The sequence below is a fragment of the Oncorhynchus mykiss genome, chromosome 22, assembly GCF_057628025.1.
Source record: "Oncorhynchus mykiss isolate SJ-2025 chromosome 22, ASM5762802v1, whole genome shotgun sequence".
Lineage (NCBI taxonomy): Eukaryota > Metazoa > Chordata > Actinopteri > Salmoniformes > Salmonidae > Oncorhynchus > Oncorhynchus mykiss.
In genome coordinates, this window is record NC_143043.1 from 42,458,951 (window position 1) to 42,480,032 (window position 21,082).

The window sequence follows — 21,082 nt, forward strand, 5'->3', positions numbered from 1 at the left end:
TTAGTGGAGGCCATCACTCTGTTTTCTTGTAAAATTGTATAGCCTATAGAAATGTTGAGCAACATGAGCTCTCATGAAGTGTTTGATTTGATTTTCTAAAACATTTGCATTGAGTGATTAGAGGGACAATAGAGTGCTGAGTACCAGGCAGTCAGCAAGTTTGGTAGGCTACTAATGACGATCAGCAGCATCAGAGTTTGGAGAAGCCTAATTACGGTGACTAAACGGTCATGTGGAATTTGACTGCCTTCATGACTTGTGACCGCTGGTTTGGTGGTGATACGGTCACCTTAACAGCCCTAATTATGGCTAGTTGTTGGGCAAATTGGTTGTAAATAATTCATTGAAAATTGTATGAATTAGTAGTGAAGTGATACAGGAATATGATACCGGATTGCTGCCTATTTATCAAGGACGTTTTGCTCACTACTACAGGATAAAAAAAAACAATTATACCGTTTTGAAAAAGCTGATTCTATAGTCAACTGCTGAATGTATACAATATGTCCTCTCTTTCTCCCTGAACAGGGTCAAAGAAACACAAACAGGAACAGCAATCACACAGCAGGAGAACACTCGCCATCAGACGAGAACTACCACAATGAGCGGCAGAGGAAGAGCCGTAACCGCCTGTCCTCCGGCTCGCAGCACAGCCGGGACCAGGTCCACTACCCCCTGGTGGAGGAGAATTATCATGACCCCTATCAGGACACGTACAAGCCCCACCGCAACCGTAACGGCTCCCCCGGAAGCTACAGTCATGACTCCAGGCACAGGCTTTGAGCTGAAGACCCCCTTATGTCACTTAGGCTTCTCTTCCCTTCACAGTGGGTACGACACAGCCACACGACCACTCTCTAGTTTAATTGTACTGTAACCAACTTTTTTTATAATGTGTTAGTACCTCGCTTTTCCTCTGGCACTGGTTCACGGTGAAAACGTGAACATTGACCAACTAAAAATCTAATCTCTATGCCTTTTTCTTATGAGGGAGACAAAAAATAGGATGAGGGGCAGATTTTCACCATGGTTTTTTTCTAAGGGAAGGCCCAACTCTGGGCTTGTCTTCTTTTTAACATGGCAAGGCCTTGACATGTTGGTGTGAAAGGGGTGGCCATGTGGTCTGGCCATCGACTCCCTGTTGTCTCAGTGTTAGCAGGGCTAGCTGTCGTGGTGGTCTTGGTGACCCATCAACACCTGCCTCGAACCAGTGCCAGACAGCGTCAAGCGTCCCTTGATCAGCACAGAACTTCTTTGCACATTTCCAGGAGCCAATAGCAGCAGAGTCAGTGCACTGTATATTTAATTAATGTCACTAAGTTGTTTGAAATTGTCTTGGATTTGAGTGTTTTCAGTCCTGTAGCCTACAACCAGTTTCTCAGAGTCGGCAAAGTTCCTGTTTGTCAAAATGTTGAGGGATTTTTCTAGCGGGGTCCTGAATCGGAATCTTCTAGTTTCCAGGGCTTTTATCCCCTTCTTCTCCTCAATGATACTTAGCTAATGCCATTAGGGCGGCAGGGTAGCCTAGTGGTTAGAGCATTGGACTAGTAACCGAGAGTTCAAATCCCCGAGCTGACAAGGTACAAATCTGTTGTTCTGCCCCTGAACTGGCAGTTAACCCACTGTTCGTAGGCTGTCATTGAAAATAAGAATTTGTTCTTAACTGACTTGCCTAGTTAAATAAAGGTTTAAAAAATAATAATAATTGCGACGTGCCGCACAGGACAAGAAATCACACTTTTGTAATGAAAATTTGCTAAGTAAATTAAGTGAGTTGCAAGTTTCATATCTTGTGCTCTTTCAGGAAAGGGTGCGTCCCTTCGTTATATACAGTACACTCTAGTGTGAGGACTATTCCTATCAGTTTTTAGTATGCTGCAACCAAAGGAAATAGCCTAATTTAAGTTTTTCCATTAGTACTCATGACTAGGAATAAAATATACAGTAGAGAGGGATGATATGCCCATTGAGCTTAATTTTAACTGTTTAAATGGGTTTCATAATTGACTAATGATCGAAGGATAGGCTTTAGTATAGATGGATATACTTCCAATCAGGGAAATATTGATCATTTGAATTGAGGTATACCCCATTCCATGTACTGTACATGCAGCCTGTTATAGTGATGCCATTTGCATCATATTTTATTGTCTTTTAAATGGTCTTGTGAATTCAAGTGTAATATATTCAAAGAAAGTCCTGCTTGGCAAGTAAAGAAATAACGTCTGTCCGTGGACCGACGTTTCATTGGTTTAGAATGATCAATGGCAGCATGTCTTTTTGTCAATATACAGTATGTCATGGAATAATGATTCAGTGCTGTTATGTATGTGTTAGGCCAGAAAAATCCCTAGGAGACTGTAGTTGAGTGAGTGACTGTTGTTTAGGACAGTCTCAATTGAACAATTAATTTAGTCAACAGTAACACATAAGCGGATGAGAGCGCTTCATTCAGTCTGCTATGAAGTTATATTGTTGATTTCATGAAACAAAGAAATGGTTTTCTTTGGTCATAATTACTATGTAAAGCACTTTGTGTGTCTAGAAAGGTGATATATAAGTCAAATCAATTAATTGTAATTATTTGCCAACCATCAGCTCTTCTTTTCAATGCCCCATTTAAAAGTCTTCCATGTCCTGGCCATTAAAAATAAATTATGTTGTTTTTTAATGAACGATTTTACTATCCTAAGCATTGCATATCAAAACACCATGACAAATGAATTGTTCAAAGCCTTATTGCTTAACCCAGGCCTTGTTTTAAACTTTTTTGGGAGGTACTGTAGCAATGGAGGGGCTTCTCTCCTATCCATATACATATCCTCAAAATGTAGCATTTTATTTCACAGTTTTTATGGTCTAAATGGTTAGGAACAATTATAGAGGTTTAGTCATATGAAGAGAGTGTGAAGGGTACAGACTAGGGAGTTCTGTATAGAGGTTCATGTCAGAGAATGTCTCTCTGTATGCTACCAGTTATGCATAGATCACCAATAGAGGGTATGTATCAGAAACCCCCAACCAAACAAATCACAACATATTTTATTTGTTTTCTTCGAATACCTTCTTCTGTTGCCAAGATAGCTCGATTTCTGTTAGTGCTGTGTTCTATAAAGGCATGCTGGTAAAGAGAAAAAAATTGGACAAACTAATCTAGAGAAAAAGAGAAATGTACTATGCAAATGTGTACAGTGCTGCATGTTGATGCTTTTCCTCCCTCGGCTACTTAGCGGCTTCATTGGAGTTCAATGAGATTGTGTTCTTGTTATTTTTGGGAAAGATAAAATTCAAAAGGGAAATGCGAAACTGCATGACTAATACAACTTTTTAATTTATCAAGAAGAAAGATAAATATGTTTTATGGGAAATTGATGTAAAATGAGAACTACCTAGTTAAAATGAACTTTTTTATCAAATAAATTCAGAGCTCTGTTATAATGATGGTCCAGATTCCACTTTTCTTCATTGACTCCCATCTTCAAACAGATATGTTATCTTAAGATGTAGGCTATTGAGTTGGCCCTTCTTATCAAAATATGATTTTATTTTCACAAAGACAAAACACAGTGCGGTGCACACCCAGTGGGTGATATAGTGAATCATAATTTCTTCATTGTGGCCAATTGTAATGTCCTTGATTTGTTGTGTTCAATTGATGTTTGTTTGACCCAGAGCCAGGTTAGATCAGTGGTTCCTAAACTTGTCTTCTGTGCAATATGGAGTCCCATGAAATTGGGGTCCCCTGAGAAAATCTGTAATCATATCAAACAAATGAAGAACTTTTCTCTTCAAATGAGTATAGGATACAACCTTTTCGTATAAATGTAAGGCCTTTTATACTATTATAATTCGTTTTCATGTAATTAGTATGTGTTGGAACAGCGAGCGGGACCTTAAATTGAGTGAATATGAACACAGCGTTAGGGAATGTCATTTTCCCACGTGGGGTCCACTGCATTTTCTACTGTCAATTGGGTTTTGTGCAGAAAAAGTTTGGGAATCCCGGGTTAGACCCCACATGAACTGAATATACGATCTTATTAAATATATGGCATTTTGTGAATGGCTGCAATTGCCTCACTCCAAATGATGAATGACCTGAAGTGCCTATGGATGCAGTACTACTGGATAGTGGGCTTTGCACACATAATGCAATGTAACGTATAAGGTGTCACCCTAAACTTTATTCGTCATAATTGTCTCTGATTTGGTAATCCATCCTCACTGGGCGGATTGTGGAGAGAGCATGCGTCAGTGTTGACGACTGCACTCCAGGGCTAGCTAATCAGCTACCGTTGTATTCTGTAGCTAGAAATGCAAAAACGTCGTCCTGTAATTCTATTTCGGCCATAAAGGAAAAGCCTTCGTGCAAAAATGATAACTTTATCAATAAGCGTTGATATTACTGGTCTCTTTTCCACCGTCAAATATTGCCAGGTCGTGTGACTGCATTGCCCGATTTACGTTAGCAACATCTTCAGGAATTCGCCAGATAGCAAGCTAGCTAGCCAGTCAGCTAGTTACCTAGCTAAATTACTGCCAAATTGGTCGTAGTTAGTTGCCTCCAAAGGCTCTACAACAACAGCCATGGGAATAATTTTCACCAAGCTATGGAGGCTTTTCAATCATCAAGGTATGTCAGACCTATCGTTGACGTCGAGTGTGTAGTTAGCTAGTTAGCGTAGCACGTTTCCTAGCGTCTAACGTATCCAGCTGAGTTCATGTTGTTATTTAGATAGTCCAGCTGTTAGCCAACAGCCAAGAATGTTCCAGTGTTTACAAAACTGCTAGCTAGCTATTACATTTTATATATATATATACACACATACATATATATATATATATATATATACATACATATATATAATAAAAATGGGGGGGTGTAAAGTCATTATTATAATAATTCGTTGGGTGTTTATCTGTCCTATGTGAAATTCTTGGCATGTGGGAATTGGACATATTTTTTTCATATCCCAACTTCCCCTGACTGAGAGATCCTCTGAGACGGCCAGGGTCTGCCATTATTAACGGCGACCCTGGAGCAGTTAGGGTTTCGCTGCACTTGCGATGACATCAGCAAATATGTGTACTTTGATTTGAAGGGCACGTCGACAGCTCGGGGAACTACAGACCTTTCGGTTACAGGCCCAATGCTCTATCTGTTAGGCTACCTGCCGTCCACAAAGTACTGTAGTGTAATACACAGGAGGTTGGTGGCAACTTAATTGGGGAGGACGGGCTTGTGGTAATGCCTGGAGTGGAGTGGTATCATTCCATTCGTTAGGTTCCAGCCATTATTATTAGCCATCCTCCCCTGGTGTAATAGCTAGCTATATTGAATGATATCACCATGTGTTTTGTATATTGTTATAGCTATATCACTACTGCATTGTTCAGAGAGCCTTGGTTCTGGACCGCAACTATGGGAGTCTGTTTGGACATTGGGATGACATTTGGACTCCCGTCCTCGCTGTGTACCACATTTGTTGAGTCAGCCTAGCTAAAGTTCAGGATCACTGGAGAGTAAAATGGAACTTGAATATTAATTTTGAGCCTTAGCCCAGCAACTGGCCTTTGATGCAGTATTTTTCCTGTTTTCCCTCACAGATGGTCAGCTAAGAGCTGTGCTGAATGTCCTCTTAAGTGCACTGTGTTTTTGTCTAATTTAGCTGAAAATGTAATCAATCCCTCCCTGCTGAATCCTGAACTAACTCAATCTGTAAACAGATCTGTGTGAACCTGTAACACGAGACCCGAGGGCAGCAGAGTGCTCCTATGGAAAGTTCTCTCTCTTGGCCTCTTTTTATGTAGTATGTGGGCCTATTCTCAGGGGGTCACTGACTGTGTTAAAGGATTGTTTGCCTAGTCAAATCAAGGTCGTATACATAAACAATCCCAGATATTGAAACTAAAGACTAGAAACTAAAGACTAAAGACTACTGTTCACTCCTATCCCCACATGCAGTCAGTGCCACATCAGGATGTTTACCTATGGATGAACACAAAGCAGTCATGACGACGACGAATCCTGTTCTGTTGTACTAGGCTGGTCCCAGATGTTTGTGTTTGCTAACTAAATTGCTGTCATTGTCAAGCCTAACATGTTTGGCATGGAAATTCCATTAGGAGTTGACAAGAGAGTTACTGTTGTCGCAGGCTGTTTACCTGTTACTACCAGACAGCCAGGCCACTCTCCGCGGGGTCGATACAAAGCGGATGTTTCCGTTTTTCAGGAATACGGTATTTTCCACCTAACTTCCATTTCCCCTGAAAAACAAATGTGTGGACTCTGCTCAGGCATCTTTTTTACGCCTGCTAGATTAGGTTAGAGACGGGTATACCTCCCACCCAAAGCATGTCCCATCATGAAGAGCTTTTTATGCGTTTCAAGTAGTGATTGGGGGAAAAATCGATACAGTTACATATTGGGATATTATTGTGTGTGAGGTCCCTGCCAATTCCCAGCCCTAGTTTTCAAGGCTGCTGAAAGGGGGAAATATAAGCGTTTTCAACAACTATTGACCCACTTTATTCGCTGTCAGTGTAACTCTTGTTACAGGCATACAGCATGACCCATCTCTTAGCGGTTCCATATTGGTTCAGTCAGAGCAATACTGTAGCTGAATTGTCTCTTAAAAACCTAGGCTAGTTTCATTGGACTCTCCTCTCACAATGTCTTTATTTGTAATATAAAGACCTTGTCCTCTCACATAGGCCTATTGTAATTGGCTATGCCCGGTGTCTGGGGAAGGCTTTGATTGGTAGTCGTCCACAAGCAACAGTGTTCCACGTGTCATAAAGCCCATGGTCCGAGAGACGTTAAGTTTATGTCGCTGTGTCAGTAGTACTTCAAAAAGGAATTTCAAAGACTTCTCAATGTGGGCTGTGGCAGTTTTAAATAAAAAAAACAGCAGTTCATTCACAAGGTGAATGACAAGTAAAATAGACTAGCACAGCACCAGGTACAAAGGTCCTTTACAGTGAATACAGTCTATATTGTTGAAGGAACCGTGTGCACCAATTTTAACTGCAACACAGCCTAAAACACCCGAGGTACCTTTGCAACAGAGACAAGGTCTTATGCATTAGTTTACGCAAGACTAACTGGAGACCTCAAACTCAGGTGACAGATGCGTGCTCTTTGCAATCTGCATTTTGCAGTGGCTGCAAAAAATGTTCTCATATTAAGGTCTGCTCTCTGTTAAATACATTTTGTTTTCAGCACTTTTATTTCCATGACTGATCAAAACTAGTTTTCTCCTGGCTGTCTCTTGACCCTCTGCAGCAGACATATGGCACCAAAGTATAGTGATAATATCGTATCGTCCCTGGCGTTTCCCAGCCCTAGTGTCTATCTAGATAACGCCCACCAAAAAAAGTGTCTACATAATGTCATAGCTTAGACCCCCCCACATGGGAAGTTGGCTTCCTGTGCTACTTGGTGTCATCTGAAGTTGTTTCGTAAAGCAAAAATAGGAATTTCCCTTTCCTTAAAAAATGAACACCAAAGTAGTCTTATTTGTGACCGTGAATCGAAGTAGACCACTCCATTTACTGTAAACAGTCCCGAGAAGCAGTCAAGTTGAATCCCGGTGCTGTAGCCTAAACACTGGGGATTGTGCTGCAGGTCTGCCAAAAATACATGTAGCAAGAGACAGGAAGAGAAATGACGAAGGGGAGTGAGTATTAAGGACAAAGGGGAGTGAGTATTAAGGACAAAGGGGAGTGAGTATTAAGGACAAAGGGGAGTGAGTATTAAGGACAAAGGGGAGTGAGTATTAAGGACAAAGGAGAGTGAGTATTAAGGACAAAGGGGAGTGAGTATTAAGGACAAAGGGGAGTGAGTATTAAGGACAAAGGGGAGTGAGTATTAAGGACAAAGGGGAGTGAGTATTAAGGACAAAGGGGAGTGAGTATTAAGGACAAAGGGGAGTGAGTATTAAGGACAAAGGGGAGTGAGTATTAAGGACAAAGGGGAGTGAGTATTAAGGACAGAGGGGAGTGAGTATTAAGGACAGAGGGGAGTGAGTATTAAGGACAGAGGGGAGTGAGTATTAAGGACAGAGGGGAGTGAGTATTAAGGAAGAGGGGAGTGAGTATTAAGGAAGAGGGGAGTGAGTATTAAGGAAGAGGGGAGTGAGTATTAAGGAAGAGGGGAGTGAGTAGGCCTAGCTCTAGATCCAATCCAAATATACACCGCCTACTCCTGCCTGTGGCTTTTAAAAGGGGTGGATATTGTTTCAGCTTATTAGTCATATGTTTGCTCAGCCTGCTGTGCCCATATCTGGCTGGATTAGCCATACTGGACATGTCTTGAATTCAGGTCAAGGTGTGGTTTTTGCATTAGTATGAACCATCCTGATGACCTTGTATGAACCATCCCGATGACCTTGTATGAACCATCCCGATGACCTTGTATGAACCATCCCGATGACCTCGCACGAACCATCCCGATGACCTCGCAAGCTTAAATTCTCTTTTCACTACTGCTGCATGGATACAGAATGTAAGCTTGCCAGATCAGGATAGTTCGTACGAGGCTAGTTTTGTATAGGCCATGTACCTTCTTCAGTCATACTCATGAGGACTAGACCAACTTCACAGGTGTAATGTAATGTCTTGTCTAGTGGCAGCTAGCACCATGCTAACAACATTGTAGTGTGTGTGCTAAGAGTATCCTGTCTTTTGTTTTGGTCCAGTGTTTCTTGTTGGTGTTTATTTTTCTGTCTGCCAGTGACAGTGTTTACATGGAGCCGTATGTTTGAGTGCAGATGGCTTTGTTCAGCTGAGCAGGTGGGTCAGTATCCGTTCTGTGTTCAGCTGAGCAGTTGGGTCAGTATCCGTTATGTGTTCAGCTGAGCAGGTGGGTCAGTATCCGTTATGTGTTCAGCTGAGCAGGTGGGTCAGTATCCGTTCTTTGTTCAGTTGAGCAGGTGGGTCAGTATCCGTTATGTGTGTGCCATCCATTACCGACAGCTGCTGCTTTAAACCTTAGCAAGCACAGCACTGAGACCACTCACTCTAGTGTGTGTGTCTCTGGCACTGCCATGTCTCAGAGAAAGGGCAGTGAGAGAGCCGTTTGGATATGTGTGTAACATTGCAGTTTATCACTGTGAAGTCTTAAGTCTTGCAGCTCCTATAATGAATGGCTTGTTTAGTTTATGACTGTGCTGTGGAGAGCTGAATAACACATATCCAAATGACTCGATTGTGCTGCTCCGTATTGGGAGCGTAGGTCAGCCACTGGGCATTGAAGTCAGACTTATTTTTGAAGTTTATAGTGTCTTGTGATTATTTGAATGTGTTTTTAAAATGTATTTCTTCTCACTTTTTCAGAGCACAAGGTTATTATTGTGGGCCTGGACAATGCAGGGAAGACCACCATTCTTTACCAGTTGTAAGTAGCCTATTGTACCCTTTTTTTAAGGGGAAGAGAGGGACGTCTATGAAAGGGAAGATGTAATTTATGTAGTGCTTTTCATTATACTGATAATCTCAAAGACTGTAAGAACTAAAACAAAAGTAGGCCTACATGTAGTTATTGGCATGGACAATGGTCTTCAACAGAGGCTGTTATTGGGTTGGACAATGGTCTTCAACAGAGGCTGTTATTGGGTTGGACAATGGTCTTCAACAGAGGCTGTTATTGGGTTGGACAATGGTCTTCAACAGAGGCTGTTATTGGGTTGGATGTATAGGTCACATCCAACTCCGGTGGGCTGCACATAGGCCAAGCCTAGAATAGTTTCCTGAAAGTCAGTCAAGAAGAGCCTTCACCCTCAGCACTCTCCTCCGCCACTCTGTTCTCAGTTCTTCTGATGCCCTGAAGCAGGCATGGTTGGGTGGGGCTGCTATGCCATTTATCTTCTGTTTAATTGGTTTTCATATCAACTTTCTTTCGTTGTCAATCCTAGTCATATTAGCAACCCATCTTAGTTGTTGCATCTTTAGATACCCCCTATTTCTAAGTTTCTAACAGAGATTTTTATCTTATCACAAAATAGAACCGCTATTAGGTGCTCTGTTTAGAATGGTGTTTTCCTGCAAATTCCATTTGGGCAAATTACGTTTTATTGGCTGCTTCATTACATGAGTTGCATGTTCTGTTAAGATGCATTACCATAATCTAAATGTGATTTCTGTCATTCTGAGCACTGTGGGTGGACGCCATAATGGTTTATGTACCCAATGCATATGGGTTAGAGGTCGACCGATTAATCGGAATGGCCGATTAATTAGGGCCGATTTTCAAGTTTTCATAACAATCGGAAATCGGTATTTTTGGGCGCCGATTTAGCATATTTTTAAATATTTTTTATATACCTTTATTTAACTCAGCAAATCAGTTAAGAACACATTCTTATTTTCAATGACGGCCTAGAAACGGTGGGTTAACTGCCTTGTGCAGGGGCAGAACGACAGATTTTCACCTTGTCAGCTCGGGGGATCGAATCTTGCAACCTTATGGTTAACTAGTTCAACGCTCTAACCACCTGCCTCATTGCACTCCACGAGGAGCCTGCCTGTTACGTAAATGCAGTAAGTCAAGGTAAGTTGCTAGCTAGCATTAAACTTATCTTATAAAAAAACAATCAATCAATCATAATTACTAGTTATAACTACACATGGTTGATGATATTACTATTATTTATCTAGCGTGTCCTGCGTTGCATATAATCGATGCACGCTGGGGGATGATTTAACAAAAGCGCATTTGCGAAAATAGCACAATCGTTGTACCTAACCATAAACACCAATGCCTTTATTAAAATCAGTACACAGAGGTATATATTTTGAAACCTGCATATTTAGCTACAAAAAATCCAGGTTAGCAGGCAATATTAACTAGGTGAAATTGTCACTTTTCTTGCGTTCATTGCACGCAGAGTCAGGGTATATTGTCGTAGCTGAATCAGAATTAGTTAGGTAACAAAGATAAATAATATGTTTTATTTACTTTGAGATACTTGTCATTAGAATGTCTCTTTTTGGACGATACTTGTCATTAGAATGTCTCTTTTTGGACTATACTGTCAGCAGTTGCATTTTTCCTTTCTTCTCTAGGGAAAAGTCACTTGGGGCCTAGAGAGGGGAGAGGTCAGAATGGAACATTGTCTTCCAATGTGAATGTATCTGTTATTAAACCATGTGATGGGAAGATGTCGTGGAAAATTGCAAGATTTTGTTATAGTGCTTGTAATATTATTTTATAATCTTTGTATTGCATTAGAATGGTTGTTTTATTCGACAGAATAGAATCTGTCGAATATTGTGTGTGTTCCACTGAGGATGGGCCTCTATGAGAGCACTAACAGAGGAGATTTACAATGTCTTTGGCCAATAAAGCCTAAAGAGTATTCCAGATCGTGAGGTAATGTTTTGGTACTGTGAAGTACTAGGTACGAGATTAGAATCTCGTTTTAGAGACCAAACTGAACGATAATTTATAGCTAATGCTATCTGGCTATGGGATACTCCTTTTTTTAAGTAAAAGGCCCTTTGTGAAGAGTTCCTGAGATCTGTGGTTTGTCATGTAAGTTGAGAGGGGTGCATCTTTGCTATAAAATATCTCAGTTGCCATTATGTTAACACTCAGAATTCATTTATAGACACTGAATTGATCTGAGAGTCAAAGGGCTATGGGGAAGCTCATATAATTACAGATTAAGTTTAAAATGTAACTCTGACTTGTGTGTGGTTTGTAAACTCTCCTGGGTTTAGTAATACAGGAAATTACCACGACAATATGCAACAGTTTGGGCAGCCTGGCTCATTGCGAACTAATTTGCCAGAATTTTACGCAATTATGACCCAACATTGAAGGTTGTGCAATGTAACAAGAATATTTAGACTTAGGGATGCCACCCGTTAGATAAAATATCGAACGGTTCCGTATTTCACTGAAATAATAAACGTTTTGTTTTCGAAATGATAGTTTCCGGATTCAACCATATTAATGTGTATTTTTGTGTGTTATTATGTTATAATTAAGTCTATGATTTGATAGAGCAGACTGACTGAGCGATGTTAGGCAGCAGCAGGTTCGTAAGCATTCATTCAAACAGCACTTTCGTGCGTTTTGCCAGCAGCTCTTCGCAAGCACAGCGCTGTTTATGACTTCAAGCCTATCAGCCTAATGGCTGGTGTAACCGATGTGAAATGGCTAGCTAGTTAGCGGGGTGCGCGCCAATAGCGTTTCAAACGTCACTCGCTCTGAGACTTGGAGTGGTTGTTCCCCTTGCAGAGCTTTTGTGGAGCGATGGGTAACGCTGCTTCAAGTGTGGCTGTTGTCGATGTGTTCCTGGTTCGAGCCCAGGTAGCGGCGAGGAGAGGGACGGAACTGTTACACTGGCAATACTATAGTGCCTATAAGAACATCCAATAGTCAAAGGTATATGAAATACAAATGGTATAGAGAAATAGTCCTATAAATACTATATTGACTACAATCTAAAAACCTCTATCCTTGGATATTGAAGTCTTCTGTTAAAAGTAACAACCAACTTTCATATGTTCTCATGTTCTGAGCAAGGAACTCAAACGTTAGCTTTTTTACATGGCACATATTGCACTTTTACTTCTCCAACACTTTATTTTTGCATTATTTAAACCAAATTGAACATGTTTTATTATTTATTTGAGGCTAAATTGATTTTTATCGATGTATTATGTTAAGTTAAAATAAGTGTTCATTCAGTATTGTTGTTATTGTCATTATTACAAATACATTTTTAAAAATCGTCCGATTAATCGGTATCGGCTTTTTTTGGTCCTCCAATAATCTGCATCGGCGTTGAAAAATCATAATCGGTCGACCTCTATGGGTCCAGTAAATTTCTCAAATGGCCAGTAAATTCAAATCTTCCCGGTCACATTGTCCGGCACCATATTTTCCTAATGGAAATCTTGATATCACCAGATTTTTTTTTCTTCTGTTGGACCCGGGATTTGAACTGCCAACCCTCCGGTTTCTGGCTCGTCTCTCTAACTGCTAGGCTGCCTGCCTAAGGTCCTTGGACTATAAGGAGTAACGTTAGGCTCCTTTTGTCCAATATTGAGCTAGGTTTTGGTTAACCCACAGTTCATGGAAGAATGATACAATGGGGCATAGATTACAAAGTGAAGTGAACTCTGGGAACCCCATTGTTCTCATGCCTACCAGAATTGTATCTGACTTTTTTTTTGCATTGATTGAGAACCTTCTGTGCTTGTGATGCAGTTCTATGAACGAGGTGGTGCACACCTCTCCTACAATAGGCAGCAACGTGGAGGAGATAGTGGTGAACAACACTCATTTCCTGATGTGGGACATCGGAGGGCAGGAGTCACTGAGATCCTCCTGGAACACGTACTACACAAACACAGAGGTCAGACCACGTATTGTGGCTGTATGGCAGTTATTATTATTTTGTAGTTTTATTTTTTATTAAATTAACAAAAACTGTTCAACAATATTGCTATGCAATTGTTTTTTTTAAACGGCTCAATACAATGTTTCCAGTGTTTTTACTTCGGTATAAGAGCAATTTACTGTAAAGTGTTGCCGGCTGTCTTTTTAACTGTCCTTATCGCTCTCCCCATCTTTCTCTCCAGTTTGTGATCATAGTGGTGGACAGCACTGACCGAGAGAGAATCTCTGTCACCAAAGAGGAGCTCTACAGAATGCTTGCACATGAAGTGAGTTGTTGGTCTTCTTGTTCATGTTTTATGTGAGAGGACGTATGACAATATGTGTGGGTCAAGATGGTATGAGTTCAGTATAACCCACAGCAGAAGACATGGCAGCAGCCGGTGTTCCACGATGGTCTATGACACGCGTGTCAAACTCATTCCACGGAGGTCCGAGTGTCTGCGTGTTTTTTCCTCCACCCTTGTACTTGATTGAATTAAGGTCACTAATTAGAAAGGAACTCCCCTCACCTGGTTGCCTAGGTCTTGATTGAAAGGAAAAACCCAAAACACGCAGACACTGTCCTTCGTGGAATGAGTTTGATACTCCTGGTCTATGAGCATACGGGCACCTCTCGCTTTTTCTCCTCATCCTCCTTCTATTCCCTCATTGTATCATTTACCAGTCCTTCTCCTCCATCCATTTTAGTACTCCAGAGTTGAAATTAAGTGTGTTAAACTCCAAATTCTCTCTCTCTCTCTTTCTCGCTCTCCCCCCCCCTCAGGATCTGAAGAAGGCGGGCCTGCTGATCTTTGCTAACAAGCAGGATGTGAAGGGCTGCATGTCTGTGGCTGAGATCTCCCAGAGCCTGCAGCTCACATCAGTCAAAGACCACCAGTGGCACATCCAGGCCTGCTGCGCCCTCACTGGGGAGGGGTAAGAAATTGTATTTTCTCCTTGGCGGACCAGACCACTCTCATTAAAACTACTAAATCGGTGTCCGCTAACCATCTTAGGGACTGGTGCTGTTCCATGACCCCAAGGTTGAGAAACTGCTGTAGACAGTGCTAGCACTGGTAGTACTGGCAATCATTTACTTAGGCATACAGTGCATTTGGAAAGTATTCAGACCCCTTTACTTTTTTCACATTTTGTTACACGTTACAGCCTTATTCTAAAATGTATTAAAAAGTTATTTTTACACTTCAATCTACACACAATACCTCATAATGACCAAGTAAAAACAGGTTTTCAGACATTTTTGCAATGTATTAAAAATAAACTATGACATTTACATAAGTATTCAGACCCTTTACTCAGTACTTTGTTGAAGCACCTTTTGGCAGTGATTACAGCCTCAAGTCTTCTTGGGTATGATGCTACAAGCTTGGCACACCTGTATTTGGGGAGTTTCTCCTATTCTTCTCAGCAGATCATCTCAAGCTCTGTCAGGTTGGATGGGGAGCGTCGCTGCACAGCTATTTTAAGGTCTCCATGTTTGATTTGATTTGTATCTCTTTTAGTCCCCATTTGGACTAATCTTCCAAGAGTCCTTAAACATTAAAATACAATTTATAATACAAACACATTTTCACATATAACACAGTATTACAAACATACATAATATAATATAATATAATATAATATAATACACAATGACCCAATAAATACTCAATCTAAAAAATATTGATTCTTCATCTACTATAGTCCCACAACATTTATATGTATTATATTTAAAAAAAAATAATAATAATAATGTTTAAATGTATATATTAAAATGTTTCTAGTTTGCTCAGTTAATTTATTCCATTTCTTTATTGCTCTAAATCGAAATGTTCTTTTGCCTATTTCTCTTTTCTGTCTGGATAACGCATAGAAGGTGGACAATCTATTCCTAGTATTTACGGCATGTCTGTCGCTTACCAACTGAATACCGTTGTGAATAGAACTTGGCCGTTTTAAATTATGTATATTATGAAATAAAATAAGCATGTGTTTTTTTCAATAATCCTGTCGATTGATGACCAACCAAGAACACTGCGCATGACTGCAACAGAAGAACCATATCTCCACCTTAAAACAATCCTTGCTGCTTTGTTCTGTGCATTCTGCAGCCTCCTAACTTCACTTAATGATGTATTTCCCCAGACCACAGAACAGTAGTTCACCTGACTCTCAATTAATGCTTGTGTTATTTGCTAAATAATTTTTCCTGGTAAATATTTAGCTATCCTTCTGATTATGTGTGCTGTTTTATTTTTTTATTTTTTACATAGATTAGTTATTTGAGACGACCATGATAAGCAATTGTCTAGCTGCACTCCCAATAGTTTGGTTTCTGCCACTTCTTCAATTTGTACTCCTCCCATACTTAATTGTATCCCATGCTGTTTTGGTCTTTTCCTAGTTGAACAGACCAACATAACTTTGGTTTTCTTGATGTTTAAAACAAGTTTGTTTTGGCAAACCCACTCCCCGATATTCTCCAAATCTCCTTGTAAAGCTTGCTGTACCTGTTTAACCGATTGTCTTGCTGCATAAATTAGAGTATAATCTGCAAATATAGTAGCTTGAGTTTCAGCTAAGGCATATGGAAGATCGTTGGTATATATTAAATAAAGAAGTGGCCCAATGCAGCTGCCCTGCGGTATTCCACAGTTTAACACATGAGGGAAAGAAATGGAACCATTGATATAGGTGGACTGTTTCCTGTCAGTTAGATATGACTGTACCCGATTCAATGATACCTCCTTAAAACCATAATGCATTAATTTTGTCAAAATTATTTCATGATCCACTAAATCAAATGCTGCACTGAAATCTAAAAATAGAACACTCACAAACTTGCCATTATCCATAGCATTGAGCCACTGGTCAGTCACATCAACCAATGCAGTGGTAGTGGAATGGTTTTTATGATAAGCATGCTGATTGGCTGTAATCAGATCATTCTTTTCCATGTACTCCCACATTTATCTGCTCACAATACCCTCCAATATCTTACTGAGTGTAGGGAGTACACTAATTGGTTGACTATTGGCAGGAGTAATGGGTTCTTTGCAGTCTTTCGGAATAGGTTACAGTTTCGCATGCTTCCATACATTTGCAAGTGACCAGTTAAAAATGTATTTCAGTGGAACTGCAATCTGGGGAGCAGCACAGCAAATCAAAAAGTTGTCCATAAGACCATAACCTGTAGATTTACCATCAGGTAATGACTTCAATAGGTTTAACACCTCCTCCACTGACACCGTTTGTAGACTAAAAGAGCAGATCTTGTTTGCTCATAATATGATCATCAATCCATTGGACAATAGCTTGTTTGGAAGAATGTATGTTTACATTGTTGCTCAGTAATTTAATTTTCTTTGCCAATCATGTTGCAGATTTTTTTTACATCAACTGGTTTTGTTATTATTCTCCCGTCAACCTTCACACTAGATGGGCATGATGAGATAGATGTACCAAGTAAGCCCTTAACTGTGTCCCATACCTTTTTAGAATCATTTTTACAATCAATAAACGCATCATTGTAAAAACTTTTTTTTTTTCGATTCAATTTAACTGCATAATTACGTAATGTTCTATTATTCTGTTCATCAATTTCTAATTTTGACTTGGCTGCTAAGACTTTTGCCATATTTCTTAGAGAAAAAGCCACACCCAGTTCATCATCAATCCATGGAGATGGACGGGCACCAACTGTATTCTTCCTTATAGGGGCATGATGGTCCATTACCTCAGTGAGCAAATCAATAAAACGTGCTGTAGCGTGATTTAAATCATCCTCTAGATAAATCAGCTCCCAGGGTACAGCAGCCAAATCATTTAGAAATAGCTCATGATTAAATGTTTTAAAATGTATTTTGACCACAATCCTAGGGGGTGTCTTTGGAACCTTGGTGTTCATGGTTATGGTCACAATATTATGGTCTGTCCATCCCACTCTCATTGATCTGGCTTTTAAGCATTGCAATGGTATATTACAGAAAATCAGATCTCCATCTTCAGAGATGTTCGATCAGGTTCAAGTCTAGACTCTGGCTGGGCCACTCAAGGACATTCAGAGACTTGTCCCAAAACCACTCCTGCTTTGTCTTGGCTGTGTGCTTAGGGCTGTTGTCCTGTTGGAAGGTAAACCTTCGCCCCAGTCTGCGGCCCTGAGTGCTCTGGAGCAGGTTTTCAAGTACAATTGAAGTCAGAAGTTTACATACACCTTAGCCAAATACATTTAAACTCAGTTTTTCACAATTCCTGACATTTAATCTTAGGTCAGTTAGTATCACCACTTTATTTTAAGAATGTGAAATGTCAGAATAATAGTAGAGTGATTTATTTCAGCTTTTATTTCTTTCATCACATTCCCTGTGGGTCAGAAGTTTACACACACACACACACACACACACAATTAGTATTTGGTAGCATTGCCATTAAATTGTTTAACTTGGGTCAAATGTTTCGGGTAGCCTTCCACAAGCTTCCCACAATAAGTTGGGTGAATTTTTTCACATTCCTCCGGTTTGAGTCCGGTTTGTAGGCCTCCTTGCTCGCACACACTTTTTCAGTTCTGCCCACAAATGTTCTATAGGGTTGAGGTCAGAGCTTTGTGATGACCACTCCAATACCTTGACTTTGTTGACCTTAAGCCAATTTGCCACAACTTTGGAAGTATGCTTGGGGTCATTGTCCATTTGGAAGACCCATTTGTGACCAAGCTTTAACTTCCTGACTGATGTAATGAGATGTTGCTTCAATATATCCATGTAATTTTCCACCCTCATGATGCCATCTATTTTGAGAAGTGCACCAGTCCCTCCTGCAGCAAAGGACCCCCACAACATGATGCTGCCACCCCCGTGCGTCACAGTTGGGATGGTGATCTTTGGCTTGCAAGCCACCCTTTTTCCTCCAAACATAACGATGGTCAATATGGTCAAACAGTTCTATTTTTGTTTCATCAGACCAGAGGACATTACTCCAAAAAGTATGATCTTTGTCCCCATGTGCAGTTGCAAACCGTTGTCTGGCTTTTTTATGGTGGTTTTGGAGCAGTGGCTTCTTCCTTGCAAGTTCATCAAGTAAGTTCATCTCTAGGATACAGAATGCGTCTCCTTCCTGAGCGGTATGACGGCTGCGTGGTCCCATGGTGTTTATACTTGCGTACTATTGTTTGTACAGATGAACATGGTACCTTCAGGCATTTGGAAATTGCTCGAAGGGATGAACCAGACTTGTGGAGTTCTACCTTTTTTTTTTCTGAGGTCTTGGCTGATTTATTTTGATTTTCCCATGATTTCAAGCAAAGAGGCACTGAGTTTGAAGGTAGGCCTTGACATACATCCACAGGTACACCTTCAATTAACTTAAATTATGTCAATTAGTCTATCGGAGGCTTCTAAAGCCATGACCTCCCTGACCAAGGCCCTTTTCCCCTAATTGCTCAGTTTGGTCGGGCGGCCAGTTCTAGGAAGTCTTGGTGGTTCCAAACTTCTTCCATTTAAGAATGGTGGAGTCCACTGTGTTCTTGGGAACCTTCAATGCTGCAGAAATGTTTTGGTAACCTTCCCCAGATCTATGCCTCGACACAATCCTCTTTCGGCGCTCTTCGGACAATTCCTTCGACCTCATGGCTTGGTTTTTCCTCTGACATGCACTGTCAACTGTGCGACCTATATAGACAGGTGTGTGCCTTTCCAAATCATGTTTAATCAATTGAATTTACCACAGGTGGACTCCATTCAAGTTGTAGAAACATCTCAAGGATGATGAATGGAAACAGGATGCACCAGAGCTCAATTTCGAGTCTCATAGCAAAGGGTCTGAATACTTTTTTGTTTAGAATAAGTAACAAAATGTGGGAAAACGGAAGGGTCTGAATACTTTCTAAATGCACTGCGTGTTAGTCTGAAGAACATACATTTGTGAAGTATCAAAATATATTCCCACAAACTGATAAATCCATTATCTTGTTTCCTTACGTCTCCCTACCTTTAGGTTGTGCCAAGGCTTGGAGTGGATGACGTCACAACTGCGAGTCAGATGACCTTTGACCCTGATCAACAACTAAAACAACAGGTGTGCTGTTCCTCTCCTTTTCTCTACACCTTCAGTCCTGAGGGGTGTAGTGGTTGGTTGACGGGTGGCCCTCTCCATGAAGTCTTTGGCCTGACCCAGCCAGCCAGACTGCCAGGATGTTGTTTTTCTGCTGCGTGTTTATTTATTACTACAAAACACTGCCTGAGAACTGTGAGCAACCAGAACTGAAAAACTTTTCAGGATCAATTCTGGAAAGAAAAGTTCAAAAGACTGATAAGAATTCCAGTGTGTTGAATTTCTGAATCTGCAAGGTTGGTTTTCCAACTAAAAAAATATATGGACTATCTGGGACTGGAGGTGAGCTTGGACTTAAAAGAGGACTCGTATTTAGTTGTTTGGGTGAGCCTGCCTGCCCCGCGTGGCCTTGTTTCAGTATTGCCATACTGTCTGAGATGGGGGTATTGCCCTATGTGTACAGTCCAGTATTTACATTATGACTGCGTCCCAAATGGCGCTCTATTCCTTAATTCACATTTCATTACCTTGTGCCTGCTGCATCGGAATCCTGAAGTGATGATGGCTGAAGATACTGAGTCACAGAACCGAAGAGCGGGAAATCCAACTCTCTCAGCTCATATGAAATACATTGGAAAAAATAAAGTGTTTTTATCTGTTTTGGGTTCATTACATTTGTCGTGAATGTGTATTTATTTGACAGGTAAGAAATATTCCTATGTTTCTGGTTATCTTCGTATACCCTTGTAATGTGGTTTTGTCATTCTCAGGGATACAAACTAGTCACCTTTAGGCGAAATTCGCCGTTTTGAATCCAAAATAGGTGACCTATGTGATTCGTGTAGATCCGATGAGAAAGTTTGGGAGGGGCGGCTTTGGATCACTATTGGCTGTAAGCGAACGAGCGATGCGCGTTTGGAGCAATACTGGTTGTATCCAAGGCTCAGCCAATCGTTTACATAACAACAGAAATCAGCACAACAAGCGACTGAGAGAGAAGAGACAACCATCAGCGCTCTGGGAAGACAGCGGAGAGGAAAGGCAGCTTGCCAGCTACAGTAGCGCGTCCCTGAACGATAACGAAGAGGTAACGTTAGATGAGAAGCCTGACCACAGGACGGAGGTGAGAAGGTGATGAAGAGTACTTAATGAGCTGTAACCGAAAAACAACTGGCATTTGGAAAGTGAGGTGAGGGAGAAAGTATTTTTAGCATTGTTAAGATTCTTGCTAACTGGATCGAATTCTCCGTAAGCTAGCCAGAGACATGTTGAGCAACATTAGCCAATTTATCTGATTAAAATTGAGTTTAGGAAAATTAGCTGGCTAATAAAGTCAGACAGCTAACGTTACAACATCAGATGAGATAACATTAGTAATTAGTAATGAAACGGGGAGGGAGCAGGTCTCGAACCCTCGACCTTCTAGCGCGCTATCGATTGTGCCCCAAAAGTGTACTCGAGCGGCAACAGTGTTGCCAACTCCTCAGTAAGGGAAGTAGCTATTGGCTGTCCTATTTTTTTTATCAACTTTTTTTTATTTTTTATTCTTCGTAAAACAAATATCAACTTACATTGCTACATCAAACATGTCTAGCAAACCAAACACAGGTATTAACAATGCTCAAACATACAAAAAATATA

At 40.6% G+C, this 21,082-nt stretch overlaps 2 protein-coding genes across 4 annotated transcripts in view; both read left to right on the top strand.

Annotated features, from left to right (window-relative positions):
• LOC110501812 (voltage-dependent L-type calcium channel subunit beta-4-like) overlaps positions 1–3,438 on the top strand; it is a 70,990-nt gene extending 67,552 nt beyond the window's left edge. For both annotated transcript variants that reach the window (XM_036959227.2, XM_036959228.2), the window contains one exon: positions 529–3,438. In XM_036959227.2, coding sequence (XP_036815122.2) covers positions 529–783 — 255 coding nt within the window. In that variant the 3' untranslated portion in view covers positions 784–3,438. The remainder of the gene's footprint in view (positions 1–528) is intronic.
• Positions 3,439–4,192: 754 nt separating this feature from the next.
• Positions 4,193–20,113, top strand: LOC110501814 (ADP-ribosylation factor-like protein 5A). Of its 2 annotated transcripts, XM_021579651.3 has the most exons (6): positions 4,193–4,633; positions 9,337–9,397; positions 13,220–13,367; positions 13,594–13,677; positions 14,175–14,326; positions 19,385–20,113. In XM_021579651.3, exons 1-6 carry the CDS (start codon positions 4,588–4,590, stop codon positions 19,431–19,433), a joined length of 540 nt encoding a protein of 179 aa, XP_021435326.1. In that variant the 5' UTR covers positions 4,193–4,587; the 3' UTR covers positions 19,434–20,113. The 2 variants fall into 2 exon arrangements, with proteins under 2 accessions (XP_021435326.1, XP_036815124.1); XM_036959229.2 differs by lacking the exon at positions 9,337–9,397 and having other exon boundaries at positions 4,224–4,633.
• Positions 20,114–21,082: the final 969 nt, after the last annotated feature.